The 22,439-nt window shown below is 39.9% G+C and overlaps 1 protein-coding gene across 1 annotated transcript in view; it reads right to left on the bottom strand.

Annotated features, from left to right (window-relative positions):
- Positions 1-22,439, bottom strand: part of LOC150087146 (endoplasmic reticulum transmembrane helix translocase) — a 760,787-nt gene that overhangs the window by 87,375 nt on the left and 650,973 nt on the right. Inside the window, exon 21 of the mRNA XM_090371851.1 lies at positions 12,442-12,638. Coding sequence (XP_090227977.1) covers positions 12,442-12,638 — 197 coding nt within the window. The remainder of the gene's footprint in view (positions 1-12,441; positions 12,639-22,439) is intronic.

The raw sequence follows: 22,439 nt of genomic DNA, 5'->3' as shown, positions 1-22,439 counted from the left end.
AGACTATTTGTTTCTAAATACCATTCAAGGTGAAAATTAACCATTCTTTCCAGGACCTCATACAAACAGCTTGGATCCTTTCTAGGATCCTTTCCTTGTTTTGGAAAAGCAAGAACGATAGACTTTTGACAGGAATCTGGATATTGTTTATTAAGAAAAATTCCATTAAATAAAATTAAAAGGTGATCCTTAGATTGTGGTGAGAGGTTTTTTATCATTTCGTAGTGGATATCATCTGGTCTGACAGTTCTTGCACACATGAGAAAGAGTGCTGCATTTAACTCTTCCTGTGTAAAAGCTTGTTATATGGTTCAAGCCCTTTTGAAGAGAAGTTTAATGGATGTTTCTTATATTTCTCTTTCAGGGGCGAGAAACTCTGGGGGGAATGATCTTATTGCAAATGTTTCCCCTAGTGTGTTTGGGCATCCAATGGATGTCCAATTGCAGTTCGATCTGGAATTTAAAATCCATTGTGCTTGAGGATCACTGAAGGGTTTGCTGGATATTTCGCCTTCATTTTCTGGATCTTATCCCAGATTACTTTCGAGCTAGAAGCCTGAGTTAAGGAATGATGTAAAATGGATCCACGTTTTCCTTTGGCTCTAACAGACATAACGTGTTTTAGTACATGCACGTTTAAATGATGGTGGCGCCTCCGTAGCCAGGTGGGAAGGAGCAGCAGTGCGTAACACACGCTTCTTAATTAGACCAGGGTTCGAGCCCGTCGCCACCAAATACAGAGGATGCAGAAAGGTCAGGGAATGACCACCGTATATCCCGGAGCAATATGGCCTTAGTTGCTAATGCTCCTAAAAACCAAATAACAAATGTTTAAATGATATTAAATTTTCAGTCATGGGATATCGGTAGAATATCTCCCAGGCATTGTTTTGTGCTTTTTTTCCACTGCTGTGCATTCTGAATTCCACCAAGATTTGGGAAATAGTGGGAACTGGGTGGATGTTTTTGGGATTGCAATTTCAGCTGCATAGACAATTGTTTCTGTGACATACATGACTGCATCATTGATGGGCTCCTGATTGACTGCAGCAATGTCAAGATTTGCCAGATGATGAAAGGCATTCCAGTCAGTCTGATCAATCTTCCACCGCAGTAAACTAAATGGCAGACACAGTCTACCACTAGTTAGGGTGGTTATCACTTCCATATGGATTTTCCTCCACCTCTCAAGTAAGTGAAGAAAGGAGAGAAGGGGAGCAGATAGAAAGATTAATGGCAGACAACGTATGGGTAGGCATGTGGAAGGCATTTATTCCCACATTTAAGAGGGAGGGGTCGTTGTCAGTGAGCATACGCTCTATGACTCGTCCCCTTCCACTGACGTTAGCACTACCCTACAGATTGTTATGTCCATTGATATCCCCATGAATTAAGCAAAGGGAAGGCAATTGCATGATAAGATCATCAAGGTCTTTCTGGGGGATGTCAATCCCAGGTGGCAAATAAACAGAGCAGATAGTTAATAAGAACCCCACCGTAAGGCGAATTGCTACAGCCTCGTTGCAAGTTGCAAAGGCTGAAATGGGATCTGGTTGCCCACGAGGATTGTGATTTCTGCAAGAGCAGGACAATCCACAATTCTATCCTTATGAATGATGATAATGTTATGCATGGTGGGGTCATCAATTGCCTTTAAGTAAGTCTCTTGTATGCAACAGTAAGCTGGTTTGTGATTTTGCAGGTTTTTTAGGGAATTTTTAGGCGCATCGGCATCCATGGCCATAGTGCACCATACATATGGTAGTATGTATGCTTTTTCTTTACAGATCACGCATCAGAAAACTGGGTTTTGACTAGCTAAAGGAGATGGAATACATTGATTGCTTTCAAAAAAGGTAAAAATGTTTGAGACATTTGTTTTATTGCCCAAAAGTGAAGTAAGTATTAGAGGGGACTTTTGTTGTGGCTAGAGTTAAGAGATTCTGGTGTTCTATTGCAAATTTTGTGCATCCCATAAGGATATGCTTCACAGAAAGCATTGTGTTACAGTGATGACACTAAGGGTGAATCTCTCCTCGTAAAAGATAACTATGGGTAATATTAGTGTGACCTATTCGCAGACGAGCTACTATTACCTTCTATTGGCAAATTGGACTGAAGCTTGAAGGCCATTCCTCAAGTTTTGGCTTGATACTTCGAAGCTTATTTTTAAATTTGGTTTGCCATATTAATGGTACGTGTTTTTTTCCTTGCAGATCATCTGCACAACTCAGAAAACTTCATATCTTCCTGCACAATATCTTCATACCTTCCTTCATATCCCCAGGTCCTTTTCATTCTCTCCCACTGTCAGTGTAGTACCAAACAGTTGATATGTTACCCTGGGGTTACTGCTTCCCATATGCAGTACTTTGTTAGATTTCAGTTGCCACCTCTCAGCCCATCTGATCAACTTTTCTAGATCCTGCTGCTGCAGCATATTGTCATTAGTGTCATTAAACTGTGCTGACCTTTGTATCATCTGCAAGCTCAAACATTAAGACTGATATACCATCATTAATAAATACAGAAAACAACAATGGACCCAACACTGAACCCTGGGGGACTCCACTAATAACATTAGTCCACGAAGTGGACTAATGTTATTAGTGTCCATTGATTACCACTGTAATTAATCAGTGTCCATTGATTACCACTCTCTATCTTCTCCCATTCAACCTTCCCATTATCCATAGCAGCAATTTTCCTCCAATGCCACACTGCTCCAATTTGTGAAGCAGTCTTCCAAGTGCAATAATATCAAAAGTCTTTCTAAAATCCATATATATGATATCAAAATTACTCTTTGCATCCAGTTCCTTAGTGACGCATCATAGTATCCAATCAAATTTGTCAGACAAGACTGCCCCTTGACAAACCCATGCTGTGTCCGAGTTATAACTGAAGTCTTGTCTAGATGATCCAGTAGGGCTTCTTTAACCAGTGCCTCCATTAATTTCCCTGGAACAGAAGTTAAACTAACAGGTCTGTAATTACTCGTGTCGTCCTTTCATCTTCCTTTGTGAATTGGGGTCACATTTGCACATCTCCAGTCCAAGGAAGCTCTCATAATTATGGCTAAAGGTTTGCTTACTTCCTTTGTTGCCTCCTTTAATATAACTGGACAGATTCCATCCATCCAAGGTGCCTTTCTTATGTTTATCTTCAACAATTTCTCCTCCACTTTGACCTCAGTTATTTACAAAATCATCTAGCTCACTGCCAGAGCTTAATTCACCTCTGGCATTCCCCTCCCTGAATAACTCCTCATGTCTGAATGGAGATGCAAAATACTCATTTAGTTTGTTAGCTACCTGTTTGTTAGATATCAAGTGGGCCAATCTGATTAATCCCCTTCCTCCTAGAGTTTACATAAGTAAAGAACTTTTTGCTGTTTTTCTTTTGCATCCTTTGCCAAAGAATTCTCATAATCTGCCTTTTCCTGCCTACCCTCCTTTGTGACAGACCAGCTTATATCTATCATAGGCATCCGTGTCATCTGTTAAATTATATGAATCCCATGCATTTTTCTTCTATGACACTTCTCATTAGTTCATCTGACATCCATTTAGTCCTACACCTTGAACAATATTTCTTAATTGGTATGAAAAGTCTAGTAGCTTCGAAGATTAATTCTTTGAATGTTTCCTATTTTGAATATGCTGTTGGTAACATCATCAGTTTGTCTCACCGTATAGGATTTTATTTAAATTCTGTCTAAGACCACCGTAGTTGCATTTCAAAAGCAAAAAGCCTTCCCTTTACCCCTGATGGTAGTTACCTGTTTGAGTAAATTCCACTTCAGCACACTGTGATCACTACCATCTAGTGGTTCCTTTATCTGCAGATTATTAATGCATGAAGAATCACTACTGATAATCAGATCAAAAGAATTACTTCCTCTAGTTACTGCTGTAGAAAACAATCACCCAATAAATCCACAAAAGCCTTGCTAGCATGTGAGTGACCAACCCACAAATTCCAGTCAATACTGGGAAATTAAATTTCTCCATTATAAGTCACTCTGATTTACTGGCCCACTCTATTTCTCTGTACAGCTATTTATTATACTCATCGGAGTCAATAGGCCTAGAACAAACTCATACACTCCATTTTGCTTTCACAGTGCTTATGTAACACCAAACTGACTCGACACTGCACTGTCCAACCATGCCGACTGGCTGTACTTTACTTCCATGGATTTTATGTGTTTCTTAACTAATAGCATAACCCCTTCTCTCTTCCTATCCTGTGTATCCTTCCTGTACACATTGTACTCCCCAAATTCCAGTTCTGCACTCCTTATATCTGAACACCATGTCTCTGAAATCCCAACAATATCTGCCTTTGATGTTTTGACCAACACTCCAAATTCATCAAATTTATTTACCAAACTTCTAGCATTGGTGTACACGCACCTGTTTCTATTCTTAGCTACCCTAAAACAGTCCATGTATTTACTTGTTCCGCAATGACTCTCAACAGTCTCTGGAATCCCCTGCATCTTGTTTTCCAGACTGCTGCTCATTCCAATAGAAGCAGTGCAAGAATCACTTTCACCTCTGCCAGCAGCTACTGTTAATCTATTAGTCCGTGTATCCCCCAAAGTTTTCCAACCCACCTAACATTGCCTTGATGGCATCAGGAAATATTCTTGCGCCCTTTCTATTTAAGTGTACCCCATCCTTGTAGAAGCAGTCTCTCCCGTTAACAAGCACAGACCAGGCTGAAAAAAAATTCTACCCCTTGAGCCTTGCCTCAATCTCTCCAGGGCCGAATTGATCAACAAGGCTCTCATCATATACACCATCCTATCATGTCTGGGCAGAATTGCCGACACTTTCACATTCAACCCTAACTCATGACTTTTTTTCAACATTGACCTGTACTTGTTGAGTAAATTTGCAGATCTCTTACTCTTAATGTCATTAGTTCCAACATGAACATCACCTTTTGTGCCCTTAAAAGATGATATCTGCTCTGCATCGTCATCAACTTTTGCCCCTAGTCCTGTTCCACCTATCCTTCTTACATAGTATATTCCCTGTCTCCCTGACAATAGAGTCACCAAGAATAACCAGTTCCTTTGGGACCAGTGCATTCTGCCTTGGAGATTGCTTCTGTTTTGCCTGATGCACTGGAGTGAGCTCTGTTGTTGAGCTGGGTAGCTAATTCCTTCAAGGGCATTTACCCTACACCTCAAGCTCTCATATAGGCCCATAACAATGCTGAGTTGGTGCCTGATTTCCTCACACCACACACACACACAAAGACATTCCCCTTAGCAATATCATGTCCCATTCCTGAATGCTTCATAAACATAAAAACAAGCAGTACATTTTCAAAAGGTTGAGTCAGAGGATAACTGACTTGGAGATTGCCTCTGTTTTGCCTGATGCACTGGAGTGAGCTCTGTTGTTGAGCTGGGTAGCTGAGAGTTTGATGGGCCATTCATATTAATTCCTTCAAGGGCATTTACCCTACACCTCAAGCTCTCATATAGGCCCATAACAATGCTGAGTTGGTGCCTGATTTCCTCACACCACACACACACACACACACAAAGACATTCCCCTTAGCAATATCATGTCCCATTTCTGAATGCTCCATAAACATCAAACAAGCAGTACATTTCAAAAGGTTGAGTCAGAGGATAACTGCCCCCGAGATTTCGCTGGTATCATAAGAGATGTATTACTTGCTTGGTTTGAGTGCTTAAGGGAATTGGAATGTTGCTGAGAGAGGACAGCCCAGTCAGAGATTGATATGTTTGATGGAATGGTAACATCAGTTTGAGTGTTTGTTATTTGGTTTTTAGGAGCATTAGCAACTAAGGCCATATTGCTCCGGGAATATGCGGTGGTCATTCCCTGACCTTTCCGCATCCTCCGTATTTGGTGGTGACGGGCTCGAACCCCGGGCTAATCAAGAAGCGTGTGCTACGCACTGCTGCTCCCTCCCACCTGGCTACGGAGGCACCCAGTTTGAGTGGCTATTGTTTGATACTTTTCTGCAATATTGGCATAGGTAGGTTCAGGTATAGTGGGTACAATTAATTTTCTTGCTTTTTGATAACTAACTTTGTTTTCAACTTTATATTTCAGAATTTTTTTCTTCTTTTTCCATCTCTCACGTGTCTTAGAGTAGGCAGGATAGTTGCCTTTGCCGTTGAAACAAATCATTTCTTTTGCTGAACAATCACTTTGTCAATGTGATCGAAAGATTCACAGTTGGGAGAAACTGGGTTCTCTCTGCATGTCGTTTGAGAGTCGTCATACTTTTGGCATTTATAACATCTCAATGGATTAAGAATGAAAGGACGAGTGCGGCAAAGTATATATATCCTACTTTTACTGATGAGGGTAGGTGTGAGTATATTGTCTCTTTTGATGATAATTCTTTTTACAGCAATTACATTTTGTTCCCGAAGCTCTTCTGTAATTTTTGTCCTCCGTCACATTCATCAGGTCCCAACTAGATATTACATTCTTTGATGTTTTTAGTGTTGCATGGGGAGTTACTTTCACTGCAATTCCAGCAAAATTTGTTATTTGTAGCAGTTTTTCAGAATGGCTGCAGTTTAGAGTTTCAACAAGTAAGTCCTCTGATTTCAGTCTCTTAACTGTCTTGGGAGACCTTGCAATACTTTCCAGGTGTTTTTGGATTAGAAAAGGGGAGAGGCTGTTCTGATAGTGAGTGCATTATCAAAAAAGTAGGTAAGTCTGTTGCCGAGGTATTGATTTTCAACCTCTCTGGTTGCAATGAATCACGGTCATTTTCTGTCTCTGGCCGACAGCTTGTCAGCTCTGAAGATGTAAACATATTATGCTCAATGTTGGCTCCTTTTAGCCTTTGGCAGATGAACTTTTATGCCAAGGTTACTGGCCCCACCACGGGGAGGCAGGAGCAGTGCCTGGTGTGACCAAGTGATTTAGTAGGGGTTAATCTATAAAATATGAAAAATAAAAAAGGTTACTTTCCTTCCTTGCTCTCTACCAGTACTTTTGATACAAGAGCTGCTTTTAAAATAAAAGGATTTATTAAGGAGAGGAACGTAAAAGAGAAGTAGAATTCACCTTTTAGAAAATCACAGTGAAAGCACAGAGAAATCGCTCAGTCACAACTGCTTGGCACCCGGGTGTGAAGGAAGAAGAAGAAAATGCATGAAGTATCAAAATGAACACATTCATCATGCAAGCATACTATGAAGTTAGAGACACACATGACAATGTGCAGGACAAAACTACACACCAAGTGGATGGAACAGTTCCAGACTATTCAGGTCATTGAACATCTCTGGTCTGCTGTTTAGTGACCCGAAGAATCACCAAACAGCAGACCAGAGATGGGCCAATGTACAAAAGAAACTGATAGCTCCTGTAATCTTGAAAAAAAACCACGCAGGATGTGAGTGACCAACTACAAACAACAACAAATATGGACAAAATGGCACCAGAACTGGAGGAGGAACAGCAAGTACAAGAACTACGACCAGGAGCAGCCAAAGTGGAAACAGTCAAGATCGCAATATCCAGAATAGAAGAAGAAAGACTTAGCAGAATCCGGTAGAATGGACCCCACAAAGACCTGCACCATACCGAAGCAGAGACCCAATGGAATTCTGTGGAAATTCACAGACCACCTCAATAGGCAAATAATACCATATTATCTCAACAACAATGAAGTAATACTAGACACCATCAACACAGCCACTTGCTGTGACACTGAAGCTGCCACAGGATGAACGGAAGGGAAACAAGAACACAACATAACACATAAAGACCAACTAGCCTGGGAAAGAAGGCTACAGCAGAAGACAGAAGAGATAAAGAGTGAAGACAGGCTACCTGATTCAGTAACCAACGGGATAACAGAAGTAAGAAGCTGATCAGAAAAGTGAAGGCCATCCTCAATATTCAGAGTACTGAAGAATACCTTAAACTCTAAAGAAGAAATTCCTGGCACTCAGCAAGAAACTTTGCCATTACAGGTAGAGTACCCCAGAGAAACACAGACAACAGGATATTTGATGAAAACCAGAGAGCCATCTACAGAAAATCATACAAGAGGAGAAGGAAGGCAACGGACCCCCCCACCCCAATGGGAAGGTACTCCAGGACATCTGAGGAAACTTGTGGGGCATCAAAGTTCGCCATAACAGCCATGCACCCTGGATAGATCTAGAAAGGAAGAAAACCAAGAATGTATAAGAGTTAAGAGAATGGGAGATTTTGGTGAAAACCAGGAATAGATAACATTCGCAACTACTACTACTGTTACAAGAAGTTTAGCAGCACAAATAGCAGAGCAGTTCACCCAGATAATAAAGCACTCTGACACAACCTTAGAGTTCCTGACTCAAGGAATCACCTACTTGAAGGCTAAGGACAAAGACAATACAAACCCATCAAAGCAAACAATCCCTGTCTCCCAACAATATACAACATCCTGACCAGCTGCATAACTACAAAAATATCAGACCAACTGGAGAGCCATGACTGAGCAGCAAAGGTATGTAAGCAGATGAACAAAGGATGCAAGGAGCAATTGCCTATTGACCTGAGCAATTTTTGAATCAGGAAAACAATTTTGCAGCAATTCAGTAAAATGCTTTACAAATTTAATGTGATCTGTAATGTAAGAAAAAATTCTTATTTTGGTAGTTTTAACTTATTCTTCAAATTTTTGAGCTTAATTAACATCAGATATGTGGTTATTAAAAATATGATAAATTTTTTGTTTTAGTTAAAGTCCTTAAATTTTGTTTATGCTTTTTACCATTGGCATCTAATTCACTTGTACCAGCTTGAATTTCTATATTGCAGCAATGAGCTAAATAATTGCTATTACTAAATAATAATCTACTTTTTCAAGCCAACCTTTGTATTTACAGTCCAGCAGCCCTGAATCTTGAAATTTGATACTTTTTATTTAGGAGGCAGTTCACCATGAGCATTCAGTATTTTGTCTGGAGTTTCATCCCGTTTTCTTCTTTTCTCTTATCTCCTTTTATCACTTGCCTTGCTGTTATCTTTATTCATTTTTAAATGCATGTATAACAAATTAAAATATTTTTAAACAAAATTTGGTAATTAGAAAAATATACGTAGCCTTTTTTGAAAAGTAGAAGCAGATTACAAAATTTTTACCTAATATTTACCTAAAGGCGAGAGAAAACATTTTAAATATCAGAAGGAAGATTCAGTCACATGGATGCACGAAAACTTCAATCTTCTGATGAACCACATATTAATTTCTTTTCATTGTTAAACTGCAAACAATCTTTTACAGAACGGTGTCTTACAGACAGGCGTATATTTGTCTGTCATCATCAGGTAGTTCGAAAAGTCACTGGCATTTACAGCACAGCAGCATAAGACAGAGGGTACAAATAACATGCGATATTGACCAACGAAAAGCAATTTTTGATAACTTTGAATTGCCTGCAAATTTTTATTCCAAGAGAATAAGAAAATGAAGAGAATTTTAATTTAATGAAAAATTTACCAGGATATAGTCAGGTAGGGTATAGAAGTTTTATTTCCATACCCTACCTGACTTCACTTAGACAAAATACATTATTCACAGTTCAGCATATATTCATCAATTGAGACCATCTGCCAGCCAATAAGAAGTCATTAAGCTCTGAAACAACTGTCTTGACAGTGGATAAAATTTTTAAATATATAATGTATTTGGCTTTTCAGGCATTGCTATATATATTTTAAAAGATATTAGAAACTTAAGCAGAGCCATGGACAACAGCATTTGTCTAAGTATGCTCAAGCTATAAAGTTGAGTACTTATCCTCAACTATTAGTCAATGGAAGTAGAATAATCTTGACTGAAATTGAACACAGTAAAGGGTATGAATTTTATATGACTTTAACTACACATTGAATGTCTCAGTCGTAATAATCCCCAGGGGCTCAACATCTGGTGAGCTGGATATCATCATTCTTCTCTTTCTTGGTGATTCCCTTCTACTTCTGACTCTCTCTCTCTCTCTCTCTCTCATGGTACTGCAGGAATTTTTTTTTTTTTTTTTTTTGGCAGGTAGCATAAGCCTCAGGCTTCCTTGCACCATATGGCTAACAATAATAATAATATTACCATTGAGTTCTGTTAATGATATAGAAGAATTCTTCCAGAAGAGACAAAAAGTTGATCCTGTTATATCCTATTATCCACAGAGCTGACACAGTGGTGAGCAGCAGGAAACTGAACATCATTCAGCAGCCGATCCTTCTAATGGTCTCCAGGGCATGCTGCACCACCACCAGTACCCATGCCCTGCAGGTACTTATTGGCTTCCTGCCCCTGGACCTAGAGGTCGCTCAAACTGGAATTCTATATCTGTTTGGAAAAGGATGTTCCACCACCTTCTGTGGTTTCACCTCGCGCCCAGCCAACGCATGATCCCTGGAAAAAGCCAGGCTCAATAACTATCTCGAACAAATATGGCAGACAAGGTGGTCTGAATCCACAAAGGGAGCCATCACCCAGAAATTTCTCCCAAACATTGCTAAGACATATCCCACATCGCCCCCTTGGTTCTCCCCAGGACTTCTAATGATCTACCTCCTCATGGGCCACGGCCCTTTCCGCAGCAAGCTGAATCTGCTTGGCATCTCTGACAACCCACTATGTGCCTGTGGTGCCCAAGAGACCTGGGACCACATGATATATATAAGGATCTAAGATCTAGACTTATAACTCAGCTGCATTTCACCCCAAAGGGGCAGGAGCAATATCTACTTGAGGGTAGTAACACCTACACCCTGCTCTCAAGCTTCGCCCAAGATTTGTTCACAAGGAGGAAAACCCTGCCACCGCTCCACAGGTCCAAGATGGACCCGACAATGATAACCCAACTAGGCAACAATTGAACGAAGCAGCTGGGAACGTGAGCTGGAACTGCCAAGACCTTGGGCCCTCATCTACACTTGAATCGCTGAAGAAAACCGAAACTGCCAAGGCTAAGCCACTGTATTCCATCTGTCCCAAGGATGGTATTACCGCAACTGCAAGACACTGGCCTGAACTCGTCTGAATTCCTGAAGGCCCTCTTCCTGGACGTGACTTAATCTGGAGCGACCATCAAGATAAAAAATGAATGGGGCAATCACATGGCCCCCCCTTTCTCCATGCTCCCTTGCATGGAGCTTTACATCCAACTCTCAGGGGGAGGTGGTTTTGCCTGCCTCCTCTCCTCCCCCTCTTTTCTTTCTAGTGAGGCATGGGCATGTCCCACTGATTACAAAGGGCTATTCTCCCTATTGACCCCTTATTTCTATTTCTACCCCACATTCTTCAGTCTCCCCCCCCCCACTTTTATCTTTTACAGTGTGCAGTCCTATATGTCAAAATTTATAAACATCAAAATTTAGCCCGACTTTTCAGACACTAATATTATCCTTTCAGCGTACAAACCCAACTCACATTCTTAAAATGAATTAATTAGGCAAAACTGAACCACAATATACCGTATACTTTATACGGTATATACCGTATAAAGTACCACAATATACCGTATACTTGTTTACACAATATACCGTACCACAATATACCGTATACTTGTTTAAGTAGGTGTACTACTTAAACAAGTAGTACACCTTGCATACTTCATATAGGTTTGGAATCCTCATTTCAGGAGGATGCAAATCTGTTGAAACAGGAAGAAGAAGTTAAGTCAAGGGCAGAAATGGGTATTCTTATCAAGAAAGAATAGGGATCTGTAAATTGCAGTATCTGGAAAATAGGCATTTGCAAGGAGACCTGATAGGGAACACTGATGTGCTTATGGCTTTAAATTCATTGATTGAAGTAAATGCATCCGTCCTCTTTATGTGGAAATGTGCCTTCAGATAAAGAGTAATTGATTATCGGAATAAACATAAAAGTCTGGAAAAATTAATAAAAGGGGTAGGCAAATGAAGTGGGTATTTTTTTATGAGTGATGCCATATATGCTTTCTTCCTTGCATCATTTTTCCATTCTTAATACCAGTATTTCTTGTTTTGTCTCACCCCCCATTTGTTTCTCTATTTCATGTTTTATTTGCTTTAAGGCAGACAAAACATAACATAGAGAACAGGCTTGAAATACAATATGCTCTATAATTGCTCTATATTTACTTGGGTAATGAGCGTTTAAGCAATATATTACTGGTGAGTATGTTTTGAGTTGCACAACTTTTCCAAATATGCAAGTCTGTTAAACAACTGATCAGCTATAAAGTGCATTATGTATCATTCCAAACCATTTCATTTTATAAGTAGCAGATATTACTTCATCCAGCTTGTCTGTGAATAATATCCATGAATAATATGAGCATTATAAACAGCTATATAATTTAATTCTGAAATTTTGGTGTTAATTTTTTTTGTTCAAATTTTTAAGGAACATTCAGCAGTTAGTAAAAGTAAGTTGTTTATTCACCTTTGACCTTGAAATAAAGAGGAAACATCCTGCTAGTAATAATCCTTGAAGAGTAGCTTGTGCATCACTGAATTTGATACCATCTAAATAAAGAACACTTTGGCTATAGGCTAAAATCAGAGCATTGAGAGCTAGAATCTTAAACATCTGTAGAGTTGTCACTAAAGTGCAGCGGCCCTGCTTGATAACATGGCAAACTGAAATTTAAAACGAAAGTTTGTAAATATATATTATTTCTAAAACAGATAAGATATTTGACTTCTAATATCTAATATTTGCAGAAACATGCAAAATTTTATATAAAACATTTTAAAGATATATACAGTGTGTTTCAAAAGTGATTGTCAATAATTTAAAGGTAAACTGTACAGACCACAATATGCAAAAAAAGCCTAGTAAACGTGGGTCCTTAAGTGAACCATTTTCGAGATAGTGCACATTTCTAGTTGGGATCCACCACTGACAAGGTGAACTGTACAGAGTTGGGATCAACCACTAACTTGTTTGTTTAGGTTAAGTTATGCTCATTCTCTCCCTTTCCCCTTTCTCAATGCTCTGAGACGTAGCAGGAATACTAGTACTTGTCAAAGGATAGTCAACATGGAAAGAAGTTACAGCAACAAAGAGTATGCAGACATGCATTTCATGTATGGTAAAGCCAATGGCAGTGCACTCGAGACTGCACATTTGTACCAAGAAGCATTTCCCAGACGAAGGCAGTCCAACAGGTGCGCATTCATCAGGGTACATCAACGTCTTAGAGAACATGGGCGCTTCGCACATGGAGTATGAGCAGGTAGGCCCAGAAGCATAACACCTGATGTTGAGGAAAGGGTGTTAGAAAGAACATCCCGTAACATCTGTAAAATCCTGTGGGGTTGAAACCAAAAATTAAAAATGTATTATCTTATGTTTAACAAGACCACACTTAGCAAAGGATTCACAGCTGTTTGCTAAACTAGTGCTCCCATAGTCAGTGGCGGATCTTAACAGAAAATGTGCATTATCTTGAAAACGGTTCATTTGCAACCTGATGTTCACTGGAACTTTTTTGCTTATACTTTTCACCTTTAAATTATTGACCATCATTTTTGAAACACCCTGTATATTGTTACACTGTAATTGTATACCAGAGATAGTCACACTCTTGATTGCAATCAACCAACTAAATGCAAGAATTATGGTTGTCTATATTCGGTTCTTTAGCACTGTGTGTATGTGCTCTTTGCTCATTAGTTCAGAGGGGTAATAAAATAACTTACTATTCTTGTGCAGAGTATTTTTTAAAAAACCTTCACATTTTGGTTTTTACACATCAACTTTAGAAGATAGATGTTCATCAAATACACTTTAAAGACACTTGATGTATCTGTGGGTTTTCAAAAATTTGGTATATGTAAATTCTAAATAGTAATGTCTGTTTAGGATTTTGGATATGGTCTTTATTGTAGCATATAGTCCTTGTATGGCTGCACTGCATACAAGTAAGTGACAAAAGTATTTCATTTAGCATAGCTACAACCACAAGAACACTTGCATTTAAATCAATTAGAAAATCAAGCAAATTTACAACAAAGGCCTGAGGCATATGAAAGCTACAAAATATTACTGTACAGATAGGGCAACAACCACAGGGGCTCACATCTAGTGAGTATGGGCTTGGCACACTTAGGGTCTTAAGCTGGATATCATCATTCTTCTCTTTCTTGGTGATTCCCTTGTACTTCTCCTTCTCTCTCTCTCTCTTTCAGGGTAACTCAGAATTTTTTTTTGGCTGGTGCAGCGTAAGCCGTATGCTTCCTTGTGCCATATGGATGATAATAATAATAACCACATTTTTATGCACGTGAGCTATGAGAAAACTAATTCTATTGTGAAATGAATCAATTGCACACTGTAAAGGCAAGTTATCATGAGACACATTATTTCGAACCCGTGACCACCAAATACGGAGGATGCGGAAAGGTCAGGGAATGACCACCGCATATCCCTGGAGCAATATGGCCTTAGTTGCTAATGCTCCTAAAAATCAAATAACAACAACAGTAGAGATGCATTATTGCACTTGCACTTTGAATAATAAAATTCAGTTCTCCAAAAGGAGATGTATGCTGCTATTTATTTGAAATGTGTTCAATTACCCATATGACTCAATTAACAAGGATATTCATTATTTGACCAACGGTATTCAGATATACAAAAGTAGTTGCAAGAGAGCACCTCTGTCCTTTTGCGCAACTTAGTAAAGATATCTCTGGCCTGCATTACAGCCTAAACCCTTCTAGGTATACTTACTAACTTTAGAGGGGTATTTACTGGAAATTACTTCCCATTCCACTCACAAAGCAGCTGCCAGAGCTTGTCTAGAAGAAGGCTAATTTCGTTGCAATTGAATATGGCACTTCCAATTCATCTCAAAAAAAGTGCTCAAACAAGGTTAAGGTTCAGGCTCTGTGCTGGCAAGCCCCAAATTTTCAATGTCACTGTCCATCTGTATGACCCTCACTATATGATATGGAACACCGCTGTGCTGACCAACAGAGCCAGTAAATACAAGCACAGCAATGAATTGAGCTGCAAGTTTTGGAAAATTAAGCAATGCCACAATGTAGAGTTTAGGTAATATATAATTGTCTAAAACTTCCAACAAGGACATGGGCTTAATGGATTCAGGTACTGCAACCAACAGACCAAGTCTTGAACAGCTCAGTGGGCTCCACACTATCAGACCACTTCTAGTAAACTTGATGGTTAAGATGATAAACTCCAATAAGGAACACTTTCCAGTCATTCTTCACAAATGCAGGAATACCTTGCATAGCGCGGTTTCGAACAGCACGGTTTACAAATTGAAAAAAAAAAATTAACTAAATGCCAGCATGTAGGCCAATGCGTTATGGATTCAAGGCCATTCTGACTGTTGTCGATACTCCCATTATATACAGACTCTGCTATCATTCATACATTAGTAAACACTCTAGATTTCGAGCGGTGAGGTTGTTGAATTGTGCGTAAGCTGTACAAATATTTTTCGCTGTGTATTTTTATTAAGATTATTTTTTTTTTTTAAAAAAAGATTATTTTTTAAAAACGTTACACCTTTATACACAAATATGAGTGGAAAGAAGAAATATAATGGCGCTGAGTGTTCTTGTAGATCCAAATATCAAACGAGGTATGAAAGGCAGGCGTTGAAAAAATGACATTCGATGTTATAAAGAGATGTATGCAGATAAAAAAAAGAAAAAAAAAAAAACTGTGCAAACTAAGCTGATCAGTTATTTTTCAAAATAAAAATATAGTACATACATATTTCACTTATATTCTTTTGGAATGTACATACTGCAATAAAAATAATTTGTACTGTATTTACTAGTATTTTTCATTTTTATCATTTTAGTTTCCTTTTTGAAAGAATTTCGTGTGCATCAATTTATAGTAAACAAACACTTATATATTTTTGCAACTCGACCCATATAATAAAATTGTCAGAACGCATTACATTAAAATACATACTAATAATACCTCAATCAGCGCAGTATTTATTGGCACGAATTAACCGTGCTATGCGAGGTATTCCTGTATTATAATAAATTTCAAATGTTGTGCAGACATGTATAGTATCTTTTGTAGGGGAGGCTCCCAAACACTAGTTTAACTCTATTATGGTGCACTGTGATGACACAAATTCTTCAGAAAGGCCAGAGTGTGGGTGTGCGTGTAATGCTATGTTTGTGCCGTATGTGTTTGTTATGCTGTTTAGTTATTTCTGATCACTTTGCTACCAGGAAGGTGCATCCACACTCTAAGCCGCAAGGAGGCAGGCCACAACTGAGTGCGAACCACAGCGAATATCGAGTTCACATACCAAATGTCCATGCCACTCAAAAAATGAGCAAATAAAATAAAATAAAAAATAATAATAAAATAATAAAAATCATAAAATAAAAGGAATTAAAAAATTAAAAGTAAAAATAAATAAATTAAAATATAAAAATAAATAGAAGAAATAAATTAAATAAATAGAAAAAAAAAGTAATAATCCCACATCAGTGCAAGGCTGGTGCAAGCAATGAGAAACATAATAGAGGAAAGAATAACAGTAAAGGAAGGAGGAAGAATAAAAAATAAAAACAGTAAACAATACTTCATAGACAGACAAAAGGACAGAGGGAAAAGATAAAGATTCCACAAATGATAACCTGTGTCAGCAGATGATCCCGCCTCATGACCAGCCTGAGAGAGAACATAGGAAAACAGAGATCACTCAGCATTGTACAAGTAAGATTAGGAACTGGTGGTGAAGATAGTACTTGAGCTGAAGGTGGTGGTAGTATCACGAAATGAAGAAGATGGAGGTGATGGCCTAGACTGAAAGTGCAGCTGGAATATTATTATTATCTTTGCTCTTATATTATTTCTCCCTGATTGGGGGATTCCAATCTGTGTCTGGGTACTGCTACCAAGTATACAGGGTGGTTGTAATGTGTGGTGTTACTGTTGGTCGAGGAACTCTGACTATCCTACAGGTGTTCAGGATTGAGACTTTCTGGAGTTCCTTGTAGATGTTCTCTGGGAGGCCTATTGCTGCTAGGCTGTTATGTAAGGTCTTTGGCACCATACAGGTGGTTGACACAATGATTGGGATGGTCATTATTTCTTGCATATGCCACATCTTCTTGACCTCATGTCTCAGTTTTGTGTACTTCCTAATTTTTTCCTCATGGGTTTTCTAGACATTGCTAGTGTTGGGCACAGCTATGTCAGTCAGGTAGGTAGCTTGTATGTTTGTTATTTGGTTTTTAGGAACATTAGCAACTAAAGCCATATTGCTCCGGGGATATGCGGTGATCATTCCCTGACCTTTCTGCATCCTCCGTATTTGGTGGGCACGGGCTTGAACCCCGGCCTAATCAAGAAGCGTGTGCTACACACTGCTGCTCCTGCCCACCTGGCTACGGAGGCACCAGGTAGGTAGCCTTCTCCAACTTGTCCACAAGGGTTATGTTTGGTCTGTTGTGTGGGATGGTCTTATTTGTTATTATGGCATGGTCCCAGTACAGCTTGTGTGTTGGGGTCTCTAGTACTGCCTGGGGTTCGTACTTGTAGTATGGTACACCTTCTTTGGTCAACTGGTATTTCCTCACTAGCTTCTGATGTATTATCCTGGCTACGTAGTCGTGTCTACAGGCATACTCAGTCTGGGTGATTACCTTGCATTCCTCCTGCAATGTATTGGATTGTTTCTGAGGCCAGGTGGCATCGTCGACATGTGTCATCTGACATTCCGGGCTCCTTTGTGATGTATTTTCTATAGTTTCTGGTGTTGATTACCTGGTCTTGGATGGCCAGCATGAATCCTTCAGTCTCGGGGAAGAGTGTCCCGCTTGTAAGCCATGCATTGGAAACAATGTTATCAATGTGATCTTGATGGAGGTCATTGTAGTGTCATCTTTGCCCATCTTTCTAGCTTCATTTCTTGTGCTGTCTGAGTGGGTTGTTGTTGTTGTTTTTGGTTTTTAGGAGCATTAGCAACTAAGGCCATATTGCTCCGGGATATGCGGTGGTCATTCCCTGACCTTTCCGCATCCTCCATATTTGGTGGTGACGGGCTCGAACCTGTCTGAGTGGGAGAGGGCTCCTCGCTTAGGTTGAGTGGTGTATATCACTTATCTATCTTCCTTATGGCCTGGTGGAGTGGTGCTGTGTTGTTCTTCTTGAAATAATCCTTCAGGTTAACTATCACTGTTTTCTATTGCTCTATCAGGTCTATCAGGCCCCCCTTCCTTCCTCTTTCCGAGCTATCATTAGACTCTCCACTGCTGACTTCGGGTGGTGTTGACGGCTCTTGGTCGTCCTTGTCCTTGTATTTTGCATGATATCCTCTAGCTCTGTGTTAGTCCAATCTATGATCCCAAAGGAGTATGTTAGTACTGGAGCTGCACAGGTGTTTATGGCTTTAACTATGTTCTCTCCATTCAATTTTGCTTTCAGCAAGCTTCTGAGTCCGGTGATATTTTTCGGTAAGGCACTTCTTAATTTCCTTGTGCTCTAACTGTTGAGCCTGCATCATTCCTAGGTACACCAGTGTGCAAAACTTAAGGACCAACACTATTTCTAAAAGGTTACAACCACAAAATCTTTACTTAAGGTACTCTTTACTGAGGAGAGTAGATTCAGTCTCAGCAGCAATTCTGGACGTCAGCTAATCTGGTGAGAGGTTGGCACACGGTATCACCCCGCAAACATCACTGAAAGGGATCGATATGGCGGTTGAGGTATTCTCATCTGGGGAGGCATTATCTTGGATGGATGTACACAACTCCAGATACTGGAAGGCAGTATTGTAACCAGTGCATGCTACTGTACTAAGGTAATCTTTCCCCATGTGTGTCGGCACCTCTGTAGCCAGGTGGGGAGGAGTGGCAGTGCATAGCACACGCTTCTTGATTAGACTGGAGTTCGAGCCCGTGACCACCAAATACAGAGGATGCGGAAAGGTCAGGGAATGACCACCGCATATCCCCAGAGCAATATGGTCTTAGTTGCTAATGCTCCTAAAAAAAAAAAAAAAAAAAAAAAAAAAAAACCAAACCATGTGCATCTATTCCAAGCTGGATTGGCCCGGAGTTCATGTTTATGGATGATTTATGCCACACCCCATCGCACTGCAGCTGTTGATATTCTTTTGGAAAGTGAGGACATTATTCGTATGGATTGGCCTGCCCGTTCCACCAATCTAAATCCCATCGAACACATATGGGATGCTCTGGGAAGACACCTAGCGGAACATCCACACCCACCAGTAAATGTTCACCAGTTGAAGATGGTGATGACAGAAGAATGGACGACGTTACCGCATGAACTTATCAACAGCATTGTTCTGAGTATGGACAGGGGGTGCAAAGCCTGCATCGACATTAGGGGTGGCCATATCCCCTACTGAGGACCACCTCTTCCCTTTGTCCATCTTTGGCAGTGATGCATCTGTATCATGGCAGCCAGTGCTGTGTTGCCATTTTTGAATAAAGTCCCTATGTACCATTTTGTTTCTGTTGTTGTGTCGGTATTGTTTCCTTCATCATTACTGTACCTCATGAGGTTCCTTTGGTATGCTTTTCCCATATCCAGGCCAGTCCTATGAGAAGCTACAAGTGAAAACCTGACTGGTTCTTAAATTTTGCACACCAGTGTATTTGTAGGTCTCTCCTTCTGTATTTAGCTTCGATCTCTTTACCAGTCAGCAGCTAGTAGTTTCGGCCGACTAATTTTCCCTGGTGCAGTGCATGGGTCTTGCATTTGTCTAGACCTAATTCCATCCCGATGTCCTTGCTGAATTCTTTGGTGATCTGGAGTAGTTGTTGGAATTGCTTCTTGTTTGCCGTGTAGAGCTTGATGTCATCCATGTACATCAGATGGGTGAGGGTTATTATTATTAGCCATATGGTGCAAGGAAGCCTGAGGCTTATGCTACACCAGCCAAAAAAAAAATGTGAGTACTATGATTGACAGAAGTAGGAGGGAATCACCAAAAAAGAGAATGACGATATGCAGCTCAGGACTCTGGGTATGCCAAGCCCAGATCAACCCCAGAGGCTCACCAGATGTGAGCCTCTGGGGTTGATAGAAGTAGTTCCCAGAATTGAAGCACTAGTAGTGATTTGTTATTTGTTATTTGGTTTTTAGGAGCATTAGCAACTAAGGCCATATTGCTCCGGGATATGCGGTGGTCATTCCCTGACCTTTCTGCATCCTCCGTATTTGGTGGTCACAGGCTTGAACCCCGGTCTAATCAAGAAGCGTGTGCTACACACTGCTGCTCCTTCCCACCTGGCTACGGAGGTGCCCCCACTAGTAGTGAGTTGTCCACATCTTGTGAAGGCTTTATGCACAAAATCTTGCTGAAGATTTCTTTGGAGACCAAGAGATATGACTTAATACCTGGAGAAAATGGCTGACACACAGCAGACAGAGGCTGACCAAGTTCCAAGTAATATGGACAGGCGAAAAGAACATGTTGCCGTTCTGCTGGGCTGCGACAGTTACAGAGGGGAGAATCAGATAGATTAAACACAGCAAGATTAGTTCAAAGGGATGGCCAGTCAGAAGAAAGAAAGTATGGAGACTTGGACAGAACCATTTTAGTACAGACTTTTGAAAGGCAAAGGACACAGATGTTATAAACTTTCTTGTGACCATACATTTGGAAGAAGAAGACCACAGATCTTGCCAGAGTTGGACAAAGTGGTTCCACAATGAGTTTTTTTTTGGTTTTAGGATCACAGTGGATATTAAGAGTATATCTAAAAAGCAAATGGCATGTCTAAGATAATAGCAAAAACCTTGATATGCGATTTAGAAGTTCAGAGGTAGTATTAGTATTAGTAATGGCCACATGGTGCAAGAAAGCCATGGCTTATGCTGCACCAGCCAAAGAGGAAAAAAAAAAAAAAAAAAAAACGAATAAAACATTGATAAAAAAATAATAAAAATAATAATAATAATAAATAAATAAATAATAATAAAAATAAAAAAAGTAATAATAAATAAATAATAAAAGAAAAGGATAATAAACCTATCATCCTATGTGCTTCCCTGGCCCGAAGGTACTATCCAGGTGTTGAATTACCCCAAACTGTCAGCCTCTACCACCCATGTAGGCAACTTATTACAGTAATTTATAACTTGCTGGCTAAAATAAAACTTCCTGCAGTCCAATCTAAACATTTACCCCCATAATGAGCAGAAGCCTGAAAAACAAGATGCATGATATTTCAGAGACTGCTGGGAGCCATTGCGGTACAAGTAAACACATGGGTTGTGTTAGGGTAGCTAAGAATAGAAACAGGTGCAGGTGTGACGGTCGTGTTCAAAGCCGCTAAGTGGATTTTTCTTATTTATTGATTTGAAATTATTGTTTTTCTAAAACTTTTGATTTAAATTTAGTAGTATAACATTATTTTGTGATTTTTTGATTAATTTGGTGTATTTATTCTTTACTCGGCCTTGTAAAAGTATCGGTAAGGGTTTCCACGTGTTCGTAACTACCGTTCGTAACCGTTACCGTTAGTAACTTTCCCGCCATTGTGATACCGTACTAGATATACCGTAGGTTATATACCGTACCAGATAGCATTAGTTGAACTTCGTTAGCAGTTAAATTTTACGTTTAAATAAATACATATAACGACTTAGATTACAAACGTAATATAATTAATAACATAACATAATTAATTAATAAATTAATAGAATCATGACTCAGACCAGAGCAGCAAAGCAAAAGGCTCAAGCTAATGGAAGTGCTGTGGCTCAGAGCAGAACTGAGGGGAGCAGTTGTCCTCTGACTCACAGCCTTATAAAATGCACTGTTTGCTTGATGTTTGCAGAGCAATCGGGTACGGGACATGATACTGCCAAGGGGGATGTCTTTGTGTGTGCGCGATGCAAGGAGTGTATCGATATCAGGCAACAACTCGGCGTTCTTGTGGGCCTATATGAGAGCTTGAAGGACAGGGTGGATGCCCTCGAAGAAACTAAATTGAGGGGCCCATCAAGCTCTCAGCTGCCCACATCAACGCCAGAGCTTGCACTTGGGCATCGCATGACACAGAGACAACCCCTAAGGCAGAATGCGCTGGTCCCGAAGGAACTAGTAGTTGTTGGTGACTCTATTGTCAGGGAAACGGGGAACATGCTTTGTAAAAAAGATAGGTGGAACAGGACCAGGGTATGTCTGCCAGGGGCAAAGGTTGATGACGTTGTAGAGCGAATATCATCTTTTAAGGGCACAAAAGGTGATATAGTTGTACACGTTGGCACTAATAATATTAAGAGTAGGAGACCGGCAGAATTACTTAACAAGTACAGGTCACTGTTGAACAAAAGCCGAGAATTAGGGTTGAATTTGAAAGTGTCTGCAATTCTGCCCAGACACGATAGGAGGGAGTATATGATGAGAGCCTTGTCGATCAATTCAGCCCTGGAAAGATTGTGCAAGG

Source organism: Mastigoproctus giganteus, chromosome 4 (genome assembly GCF_048544385.1).
Source record: "Mastigoproctus giganteus isolate SK-2022 chromosome 4, ASM4854438v1, whole genome shotgun sequence".
Lineage (NCBI taxonomy): Eukaryota > Metazoa > Arthropoda > Arachnida > Uropygi > Thelyphonidae > Mastigoproctus > Mastigoproctus giganteus.
The sequence above is the reverse complement of the archived record's forward strand: the minus strand, read 5'-3'. Positions and strand labels throughout refer to the sequence as shown.